At 40.5% G+C, this 12,133-nt stretch overlaps 1 protein-coding gene across 5 annotated transcripts in view; it reads left to right on the top strand.

Annotated features, from left to right (window-relative positions):
- ZFC3H1 (zinc finger C3H1-type containing) overlaps positions 1–2,323 on the top strand; it is a 38,604-nt gene extending 36,281 nt beyond the window's left edge. For 2 of the 5 annotated variants that reach the window (XM_082241079.1, XM_082241078.1), the window contains exons 34-35: positions 1,207–1,269; positions 1,395–2,323. In XM_082241079.1, coding sequence (XP_082097205.1) covers positions 1,207–1,269; positions 1,395–1,532 — 201 coding nt within the window. In that variant the 3' untranslated portion in view covers positions 1,533–2,323. Of the gene's footprint in view, positions 1–1,206 lie in introns of all 5 variants that reach the window. The other 3 variants (XR_014224210.1, XR_014224209.1, XR_014224211.1) reach the window with 3 other exon arrangements.
- Positions 2,324–12,133: the final 9,810 nt, after the last annotated feature.

Raw genomic sequence — 12,133 nt, 5'->3', positions numbered from 1 at the left:
CGGCTAACAACAATAAAATAGTGCAACATTCTAAAAACATTTCACTATAAAAATTAATTAAAATCAAATTGATGGCAACCATTAAGCTAAAGTTCTGTGCCTCACCCCTGGGTTTAATGAACTAGTCTACACCTTAAAAAAAAAAAGTAGTTTGAGAACAGTGTTCTTGCTAAGCTAGCTTTAGAGTAAAAGAGGTCTGCTGTCTGCTCCTCAGAAATTGTGTGCTATCAAATGAAGGCAAGGAGGTAGGAAGGTTCTGGCTAAGTCTTTTTTCCTTTTAGGTTAATTCTGTCAGGGGCTCAATGTGCTAGAGCCAGACTTGGCTGAAACACAGCCTTTTTGCATTCCTGCAGCTTTCAAACACAGTAGTGTGCCAACACAAGGACACTTAGGATGTTAATTTAACATACTTAATTCATCCTACTTGGTCACATAATGCTCATTTACTATGCAATCCTGTACATGTCAGAAGCAAAATCTGATTATTTGAATGAGGCAGGTCCCAAATAGCTGTCTCCTTCCCTACAAACTAGATAAGTGTCCAAGGAGTAGCAATTTATTTGGCAGTCCCTGAGCTACAGAAGTGTGTCTGACATCTTCATTCTGTAATTTTTCACATGCTGATAAAGGCACACCTCTTTACTCTGTCCTTTGACGCCTAAGATATGTATTTGGGACCTATCATGTTCCCTTCAGTATAATCTGTTTTTTTTAGCGGATGTCAATACTGTATTTTTAAATAGTTACACCATGGGTCCTCACTGTGAGGGGTGGATAAGAAATCAGAACAATTAATTCCTCAGTAAGTGGATGTAGGATTGCAGAGCCTTTAAATAACAAAAGAAGCTTAAATCCAACAAAGGAGTCTTCAGTGACTTGATCAGTACAAACTTTTGAATATATGGCACACAGAAACTTGTTGATGTAGTAAACCAATTCAGTCAATTTGAAATAGAAGAAAGTTAGGAGAGTCCTGTCTGTTTCTAAGCATTTACAATGTGATCATCAGGCTTCCATGTCTCCTCTACAGCCTGAAAACTAAGCACTTTTTGAAGAATGTAAAGCTCTTAAATCTAGCAGTAGCCCTCAAGCATTTCCCTGCCATAGCTTCACCATTCCTAGCCTGTGTTACAGGCACATAAGACAGAAAACAAACATAAGTTTTGTTGGGATAACATTAGATTGATTCTTGTCTCTTCTTTACAGGTCCATCACTTATATCAGAGAGCCTTTCAGAAGCTACCTCTTTGCGCAACCCTGTGGAAAGATGTAATGTTTTCTCCTTATGTTTCCGTTTAAGGTTTCATTTCAATTTTCTGCATATCCCATGTCCATTGATGTGGTGATATTCCAGCTCTGGCTAAATCTTATGTCTGCTTCACCATCTCTTACAGCAGCTCCTGTTTGAAGCATCAGGAGGAGGTAAAACTGATAACCTGAGAAAACTAGTTTCCAAGTGCCAAGAGGTTGGAGTCAGCCTAGATGAGCTTTTAAATTTAAACACTTACAGAACAGAAAGCACGAATCGCTGAACACTGGGTGCAGTCAGTGCTAAGTCCTATTAAATGCCAAAATCATTTGAATGATTCTCCAGGCTGATCTCTGGCTTTAGGCCTCTGAAAAGCAGGTGCGCAAAGCTGAGCATATCAAGTCTCTCTCTGGCCTGCTTTCCTTGAACCTGGAAACAATTGACATGATCGCCTCCTTGGATAAATGAATGTCCTCTATGGCCTGCTTCTGGGCCCTGCCAGACTCTCATAACATCATGTACGTAAGTATAGTTCATCCCAATGACAGACTTTAAATGTGTTGATTTTTATATTTTATTTTTGATTTTTCATTTTCTTTTGTGCGGTTCCTGATTTCACTTGACGCTCGCACTGATGCCTGAGAGATCTGTGTTTGGGGCTAATAATATGGGCTGAGTTTACAGCAAAAACAATCGGTCCACTTTGTTTTCCTCCCAACCCCCACCCCACCCTCTTTCCCAATCCCTTTTTGTTTCGTTTTGGAGATTCGTTTTCATTGCAGGATATAATAACAAAAGCAGCCGCTCTTAAGGAAAGTAACTGCCATGGCCACAAGTATGCTTTTTGCACTTGAAGGCTCAATGAGGGTGGTTTCCTGCCCTTTCTGCATTCTGGACTTGTGGCAGAGACTTAAACTTGAAGATTAAAGATACAGTTGCAATTGCCAGTGCATCAGAACCTAAGAGTGGTCAATTTATTATGTGCAATTTTTTGTAAAGAAATTTTAATTTATAATAAAAGTTTAACAGTTAATAATATTGAACTGATTTGTATTAAAATACTACTCTGTAGTATTGCCATTGTTTATACAAAGATATTTTGAATATAAGTTTTAAAAAAATCTCCTGTTTCCATTGTCTTTAATTAAGCTGGTGCAAATGTGGGGTTCGGTTGGTTTTGCTTGTCAATACATGCACAATAATGAAGGCCACTGGACACATTTCCCATGAATTTCCTCCCATTGATAGGAACATTGATGGTTAAAATTAAAAACAAATACACTGGAGAACCGGAGCTAACTCTTATCTACTGCACACCCTGGAGCCACAAAGTGAAACAACTTACACGAGCTAATCCTCGGCCACAGTCACAGATTGGGAAGGGGCAGAACATTTTGTTAATAACAGAGCATGTTTCATCAAGCCACTGGCCCATCTAGTCTCCAGCATCTTGTTCTCAGTGGCCAACCAGATGCCTATGGGAAGCGCCAAAGCAGGACCCAGCCAGAAGAACACACACTCCACCTGCCCTTTCCGGCAGCAGGTATTCAAAAGCCTACAGCCTCCGACGCAGAGCATAGCCATGAATGGTTAGTTGCCACTGATAGCATTTACCTTCCACATATTTCTCTTGTTTTAAAGCTGGTGGCCATCCCTGCTTCCTGTGGCAGCAACTTCCAGTTTAATTGTATTTTTTTGTCTGTCCTGGGTCTTTCAACATGCAGCTTCATTTAATGCCCATGGTGCCTTTGAATTCTCTTGTTACGAGAGATGGAGGATTAACCTGTATCCACTTCGTGGTATGCAGGATTTTATACACTGAGGTCATGTTGGCCCTAACCCTTTCGCCAGGGTAAGAGATCCAAATGTGGCCACCCTTTTCCCATAGGAGGTGGGGTGCACGTTGTTATTCTGTACCCCCACTCCCCAGTTGGACTGTGCATGCAGTTCGCTGGTTTTCCTGTCGCATCACTTTCAGATTAAAGAGAAATTGAACTATCCTTTGGTCCAAATACTGTTCTTTGTTAGCAACACCATGCCTGCCCTGCCTGTTTAGGCCATGATTCTCTTAAACGAGATTAGAGAAGCTGAGGCTAAGGGGAAATGGTGTGTCCTGAGGTCAAACGCTGGGTCTCTGGCAGCAAACCTCTCTTCGAGGGATAGCACATGAAGTAAGGACAAAGCAAGTGGATGCCAGAGAGCTGGGCATGTTTAGCCTGGAGAAGAGGAGGTTAAGGGGTGATATGATAGCCATGTTCAAATATATAAAAGGATGTCACATAGAGGAGGGAGAAAGGTTGTTTTCTGCTGCTCCAGAGAAGCAGACACGGAGCAATGGATCCAAACTACAAGAAAGAAGATTCCACCTAAACATTAGGAAGAACTTCCTGACAGTAAGAGCTGTTCGACAGTGGAATTTGCTGCCAAGGAGTGTGGTGGAGTCTCCTACTTTGGAGGTCTTTAAGCAGAGGCTTGACAACCATATGTCAGGAGTGCTCTGATGGTGTTTCCTGCTTGGCAGGGGGTTGGACTCGATGACCCTTGTGGTCTATTCCAACTCTATGATTCTATGAATCTTCATTTCATGCCTAAATAGAAAGAAAACAATCTGCCACCAGCAATTGAGGAGAACCAGCTATGGACAAAAACCATTCAGTGTTCATCTGGCTGCTACAAACTTGTTACTCACTTGGTCTTGCACAATTCTCTGCTGCAATTCTTCATAAGTGGGAATAAACCCTTTCATCCTATTTGGTTTCAGGGCAAACACCAATAATACCAATCACTTTTTCCATGCTACTCAAGCTGTATGTGGAGTGAAGACAACTGCAATAGTAGGGCATTTTATTTTGATAAACACAAGCATAGCTTAGTTCTTTTATAGACTTTCTGTGGAGTAAGTATCATTGAATCCACTGACAATAAGTAGAGTGTGTTTGCTTTCTTAAATAAGAGGTGCCTTTTTAGTCCTGAGGTGGGGTAAATACATTAAGCAAAGTTATATATTTTACTGAGTACATAGCAGACACAGGTGTGGCATATTCTCTATCCAAAAAAGGGAATTTTTCTTCCATTTTGCAGGTAGCTCCCTGACTGGAAAAAGTTATTCAGATGCAACCTTTTCACATCAGGAGCATTCCTGTGACACTGATTCAGCTGCAACCTATTACTGGGAGTTTTTATTTCTCCTATACATATTTCTGGGCACCCCTTCCTCTGTGGAGAGATTAGAGAGGTGTGAATGTGGTTCTTTATTATTTTTTCTTAGTCTCTTGCACCTAAAAGGTTGCAGAGCAACTTGCGTTCAAAAAACATACATGGAAGTGCATTGTTAACCACAAGGGGGGAAAAGTCATATGAAACAAAAACATTTCATACATGTAAAAAGTTCAGTTTCTACCTGGTACTGAAAAGGTGTGCAGAGATCGACCGGGCAGACCTCACTGGGGAGAGCATTCTGCGTGATTGTATTTCAATGGTGGAATACATGCTTTGCATGTGAAAAGTTTATGAGCTTCCCCCTACTTTCAGGCATATGGTTCCTTTTAATTTGGTGCTGGAGAAAGCCCTTTAAAAATAGATACTAGTATTTATACTGGAATACACAGTTCAAAAACAGGGTGATGCTAAATTGTCACAACCAGATTTCCTGTGTCAAAAAAAGTCACCTCTTCCAGACTTAAAAGTTGAAAGCAAGGATGGTATTTTGATTAATTGGTGAAACTCATGAAGGCATTTCAGCTAAGGCAACAGTGATGCTAAGAAAGGAAGCTGTGACTGCAGATGAGGCTGTTCAATTGCACTGATAGCCTTTTTCCTCTATGTTTATATGTTTGCAGTAGAACTTCTGCCAGAAGTAATCTTAACGGTCCTGCCTGGCTGTCGGGCACAATAAAGACTTACTGCAACCGAAATCAAAGCTTGTGAAATTGCTGGCATGGAATGCTGAGATTTATTTGCTTTTCCGTTAAAGAGGAGTGTACTCCTGGATCATAAAAAGTTTTTTTCGCACTTGCACCTGTCGGTTCAGAACAGTCCCGGGGGCGAGAAGAAAGGGCAGCTTAAGGCCTTTCCTGTATAGGTAGAAAGAGGTCAAAGGAAGGCAAGGAGGGTGATTATATTTTTAGCTGCCTTCCCAAGAAGTGTGTGCATTTGAGCCTTCCATGCTGTTCACAGGTGGCTGCTTCCAGTATTTTTATATTAACAATTTGTGTGCTTTGAGTGCTGTATTTCCATCTGAAGATGAAGTAGATGAGCTGGTGACTCGCTCCTCTGAAGCCCCCCACCCCCTCCCCTGTGTTGTATCCATGATATGGGTGTAGTCAGGATTTTTTTTTTTGGGGGGTAGCCAAAGTTGTTGAGCTTTTCTTAGGAAATCAAAGTTGGGGAATCACGGGGGGAAATACCCCAGGAAGAAGACATTATAGGGAGCAGGCTTCCGCTGCGGGGTGAACCCCAAATAATTGAGTCGTTTCAATGCTTTCCAAAAATATTTGGATCCATGGGGCTGGCTTCCTCCTTACTTCTGGACCAAGGTCACCCACTGAGCTTCAAGGCTGAATGGGGATTCGAACCCTGCTCTCCCAGGTCCTAATCCAAAACCCCAACCATTACGCCACAGTGGCAACTTCAGAGCTATTGGTCTCTTTTTGGTGCTTCCTGCTGGAAGGAGATAATTGCTATGATCTGAATGGAATATTGGAGCCTTAGAACGTATCGATTGTAAAAATAAAAAATCCCTGTGTCAAGATTTGTGGACTCATTCTGCAGAAAACGGAACATCCCTTGGACACATTCCAAGATATAAACAACAACTTAATTCAGAGCGTACATGAGTCAGTTGAGGACTATAAAATCCAAACTGGCACATGAAACTCATGTTTATATCCCTTGTTCAGGGACATCATCAAGGAGCCTCACAATAAGTAGCTTTTTGTTGGGGTTTATCAGGTCAATTTAGATCAAAGTGTAGGTCACCTCTACAGAAATCCAGCTGCTGACGAACTTCATTTTAGGATTGTCCTGATTTTTCCACGAAATTGTGTTGAATCTTTCTGAGCTCTTCCCTATTTGAAAAATGATGTTTACTAATATTTCTGCCACTTATTTTAATCTTGCAACTAGCAGTGTGATTGAAAGTTCCAGCTTCCAGCATCCAATCAAGGTGACAATCCTGTCTGCCGTTAAAGAAACCCAAAAATTATTCCTGCCTTAGTTAAATGAGCTCACATATTATTGTACTTAATATAAGCTGGACTGACATGAGAAGGTTAACAAAACCTGATCCCTATGCATATGCATTTAAGGAACCAGATAATTGTATAAATGACCCACACCCCCAAGGGACTTTGCATCCTTCCCGCAATGTGATGGCAACTCTGTAGTATTCAACAGTATATTTCTGACGTTGCATACACACACTGTCCTTGAAAAGTACACACATTTACTGATCAATGTCTGTAATACATCTTCCGGTTTGACTTCATTTGCTCGGTATAAGTAGATTCCTTGTATTCTCCCAAAAAGTGAATTTTCTCCATAATCCCCGGTGGTTGTTTTGTTCACATTCAACTCAATATATTGTTACATTTGGTTCAGATGCTGTGGAAGTGCCAGGGGCACTGCTTGCCTGAGCTTGGCTTCCTTTGGAAAGAGCCGTCAACAAAGACTTAAGGATTTTATGCCAATTTTGAGTTCATTTTCTAAAATGCAGGTTATGCAGCTAAACTTCTACAAATAAGCAGCCCCCAAAAGGCATTTTCCAGAGCTGCAAGCCTGCATTTCTTCCTCTGCCTCAAAACTGCTACTTCCCTCGCTCTCTGGCCCCACCTACCACTTGCAATGCGGCCCCTGGAAGGTAAATCACGAGGAACAAAGTTTCCCATCCTTGCTTGTTAGGGCTTTTTATTGTTTCCAAATGGTGCCTTTAATGACTAAGAGGTGTTCCCTGAATAATTAGGGATATGCTTAGGTTCATTCATACAAGTCTGCTCTGAGCATAGGACAGAGATAATGAATGGAAGAGAAAATTTTCTAGGAAGGAGATTGGCCATGAATTTAACCCTATGCACCTCTTTTCGGTTAGACCCACAGTAAAATTTACATCCACTGTACTTCCAAGAAATATTGAGTAGGAATTATACTCTAATTGCAAGAGTTCTATCATCTGTCATACACATTCTGTTTCCAGTCATGTTACACTTACCCAAGTTCCCTGGGGACAAATATGCCCTTTGTGCATTTAATAACTGAAAGAGGATGTGATTAAAAAAATAAATAAATATGTAACATACTTCTTGAAAAGCCTTAGACCCAGGCATAACAATATATTGATTTTGGGGGGTAGTGGTGGTATGATGATGAAGATCTAATTGTTAGAAACCATTCTCTGATATTCTTTTGCTAGCCAGTTAAGGTCACCCTTGGCTGGTGCACGGTTTAAAATCATAAATGTTAAATGTTTCTAAATGTCTTCCGTATGCCAGAGGAATTTTGGATGGAAAACTGGAAGCAGAGGGTTGCCAGGGAATGTAACTGGGCAATCTAGAACTGGATAATAATTTCCTAATTACTCTAATGACTTTCATTATCAAGAATTCTCAGTGTGTCCCCCAGGAAAATAAAAATGATGGAGTGTTTAATTTCTAAAATGTGAGGTGCCAGAGATCAATTGTGTCTGTGCCATGTATTTTTCTCAGTGGGCCATGGCTTCTGAGCAGCGAGTCTCCGGTCTGCCTATCTCGCTTTGATCATCTTTCACCGACGCAAGGTGAGCAGTTTACAGGAGACTCGATAACTCACATCAGCTGCCTGTTAGGGTCAACTCAGCTGGCAGAATTATTTGGCTGCCCTCAGCCTGATCTCGGTGATGGTGGACATCTGGATTGGTTTGGGATAAAATAACAAAGCTATGTCGAAATTACCATTTACTCTGGCTCCAGTGCACTCCCAACACCTGCCTCAGGTAAAAGACACCCCCACCCCTACATAGCCCAAGTTAGGAACACTGTGGGAGGCTGTTCTCCAAACAACTAAAATTGCTGAAATTTTTAATTACGTTGCTAGACTCAAGGGCAACCACAGTAGTTTTTCCAAGGCAGCAAAGTAAGGGGGAGTTGGGTGGAGCAGGCTCGTGGGAAGAAAATGATGTCCCCATTTTGTCTCATTTCTATGTTTCGCCTCTCTCATATGTTCCATTCTCTCTCTCAATGAAAGCTGGGAATCGGGGGGCTATGTTTAGTTGGGGGAAGGAAATTGCCCCCCTTGCACTCATCACAAGGACCACCACGGTTGGACAACAGTCCAAACTCTCACGCTATTTCACTGCTCCTTCTGTCTGCACACAACACAAAGTCTGAATGGAAACTTTTCAGCCTGATTCCTGCTGATCTCCAGAGAACTGAGGCAAGGGAGGGGAGTCTTTTTACAGGGAACCAGGCAGAGGGCCTTCTCTGTAGTGGCGCCCTCCCTGTGGAATGCCCTCCCATTGATGTCAAGGAAATAAACAACTGCATTATCTGACTTTTCGAAGGCACGTGAAGGCAGCCCTGTTTAAGGAAGTTTTTTAATGTTTGATGTTTTATTGTGTTTTTAATATTCTGTTGGGAGCTGTCCAGAGTGGCTGGGGAAACTCAGCCAGATGGGCAGGGTATAAATAAAAAATATAAATATAAATAAATAATATCCACCTCCTGCAACCTGAATGCTCTCCTCCAGAAATCCACAAACCATCATTTATTTGTTTGAAAACCTTACACCTCACAAAGAAATTCAAAGCAGCTTAAAGCAATGAAATATACATGCAATAAAAAACCAACAAAGCAAAATGCTTTACAGGCTCATGCAGATCAGTCCTTTCTTCTCCATTATAAACAGACACTATCAACATTCCCATGGCTCAACTACTCCAAGCCATAGGCTTCACTTGTAAATTCACACAGTCTGAGTGACCTCCGATTCCTCTGTCTATAGATCTGTCCTTTCCTCCCCTGACAGATATGAGACATATTGAAAACAATAGAGAAACCTAGGATCTTAGCGTAGCTGTGATTGGGCGGCAGGATGACACCAACCAAACAGGGAAGCAGCAGAGACTGGAGGTTTTGGCTTTGACTTCACACAATGGGATGAGTTACTTTAGTATTTCTTATCTCCCTTACTCATTCTGGAAGCTCTCAGGGTAGTGTTTGTGTGTGTGTCAAAGTAGTTTACAGTAAAGCAAATTAACAAATAATAGTACAAAACACACAACACAAAATGAAAGGCAGCAAAACACAACCCATCCAGCAGCAATAATAAAGCAATAGTCAGACTAACAAATGGGTAGCCCAAAGCAAAACCAACAGGTAAGTCAGCAGAAACAACCATCAGTAGAACGATCAGCCTCATTCAAAGTCTTGCCTGAGTAGCCAAACTTTCATTAGGCATCAAAATGATAGCATAGGGCTGTGTAGGTTTTCTCCAGAGGGCATACCTTACAATCCATCCCATAACTAAAACCATCTCCCTGGTCTTTGTACCCACCTACCTGGATTAGGCACTTGGCTGTTGATTGAAGCATGGTGCGGTATGTACAGAGAAGACAGTACTTTAAGTACCTGCATTCCAAAATGTTTTAGGCTTTAGCTAGCACAAGGATAGAGAAAGCTGTAGCCTCTCAGCCCCAGCCAGTGTAGCTAATGATCAGGAATGAGAGGATATATAGTCTAGCAACACCTGGAGGTCTTCAGATTCCCACCTGAACTCGTGGGATAACCAGCTTATGTAGCCAACATGCTGAAGTCTAATTAATCCATGAAGGGGTTAATACCATAGAGTAAGCAGTCCTACCTAACTTAGCTATGTCCACTTCCCCCTCACCTTGAGAGGAACAAGGCAGTCAAGCCTTTGGTCTCCTTCAGTCTGCCTGAGCAGCTCAGCATGTAAAGAGGTTTGAGCTAGTTGCTACAACTCAGACTGCATGGTTTTCACAAGCCACTCTTGAGTTCCTATACCAATAATTTAGGAGCATTCACCACTCTGTAACTAAATTTTACTGCCTGTGTAAGTTTTTCTGGATGCTGTATTGCAGGCATGTCCAACCAGTAGATCGTGATCTACTGGAAGATCCCTGGTTGATCCTCTTATCGATCGTAGGATTAAATAAAGTTTACCGAAAGTTAAACTTCACACACTCCTCCTCCTTCCAATGAAAATGGGTAGATCACTGCCAGTTTTTTAATACTGGGTGTAGATCACAGTCTCTTGGGAGTTGGACGTGCCTTCTGTATTGAAAAGCACATGACTCTGACCTTTGGTGAGTTTGTAAGCAAAGCATTTTAAACTTACTTTTGAACTTAAAGGGAATATTTTAAAAGTCTAACAGCCTATATTTCCATACTTTACTTTGCTGCAAGTTTTGTAATGTTAAATATCTGTTGGGGTGGGGTTCTCTCACCAAAGAGTACTTGCCCCAAACTTGGATCTTGGCGTTCAATAATTCTCCTTTCTATATATATTATTTTTCCTCAAATGAACACTAGGAACTTAAATTGTGTCTAGAAATGAGCATGCAATCATAGGCTCATATAGCACCTCAGAAATAAACTCTAGCCAGCCACAGACAAAAAAATGTTGTAATATTTTGCACTAATTTGATTTTCTGGATGCTTTTCAAGTGCAGTTCCACATACAGCATGATAATCTTGGTGATGGAAAAATATTAATGGAATTGTTTATTCCTTCTTGTTTCCACGCATGAGTATACCAAAATGGGAAGAAATATATTTAGTACTTTTTTCATAAATTGGCATTTTCTATTAAAGCGGGGTATCATGAAAAGCAGCACAAAATCTCTCATAATTTGAAGTCAGATTTGTTCAAACATAATGCAGAGCCAGCTTTTATTTAGAGACTGGAGGTTTTTAAAAACTTTACATGCTAGATCAGTCTATATCTCAAAAGGAAGTTGCATTATTGTTGGCTAAATTGCTGGTCTACATCCATCAATGGATGTTTATTGCCCAAGGTCAAATATCCAATAATAGGCTACTACAAACAAATGTAAGTGTTGGTGAGTGTGGAAAAGTTTTCTTAAGCTTTCTCTGATTACATTCCTCCTCACTACCTCTAATCTTTACCTCTTGGGGAGCCTTTGTGTTGGCAACTGTAATTCACCATTACTGGCTTATTCTAAAATTATAGCCTTTCATGCAATTCCTCATGAGAATTTTGTTAGGGTGACACAAACTTCCAACATGAAAAGCTATAGGTATGTGACATGAAAATCCCTGGACTATAATTCCAATACCTCTTGCCTGTGAGAAACATTAGATTAGGTAAATTGCAAACGTTATGAGAGAAAGTATTTTAGGTCTATGTTTTTGTCCTCTGTGAAAAAGAGTTACTTGCAAGTTCTATTATCATGAGGTGGTAAAAATGTTCTGGAAATATTTGGAACTGCTGCCTATCTTCTGCGAGTGTAAGATGCCAAGACACTCTTTCTGCTTAGCTGCAGGTTTTATTACAAATTCCATATATTTGAAACACCAGTAGAAAAGAAAGCACATCCTCTATTTACAATCACTACACATTTACATATATTATGTACAGATAGTGAATTTAGTCAAATATATGAGAAGAAAATAGAAATCTAGGAAATATATCAGTACAAAACTGTACATGGCTTATTCTCATTTTTAGTATGATTTTACTGTAATAATAAATACAGTTCTATATTTACAAATCTTTTTTTTAAAAAAAGCTTCTCAAGTGAATTTTATTATTTTCCCATTAAAATATCTCAATTATAGCTTTCAAACTTGCTTATGAAAATAGTATGCATAGTGGCCTGTTTTTGTTCTGAAGTTCAATTTTTAATATAAAAGAATCGTTATTGAGCCAGTC

This window comes from Podarcis vaucheri (assembly GCF_965113315.1).
Source record: "Podarcis vaucheri genome assembly, chromosome: 10".
NCBI lineage: Eukaryota > Metazoa > Chordata > Lepidosauria > Squamata > Lacertidae > Podarcis > Podarcis vaucheri.
Note: the sequence above shows the minus strand (reverse complement) of the source record. Positions and strands in the feature narration are given on the sequence as shown.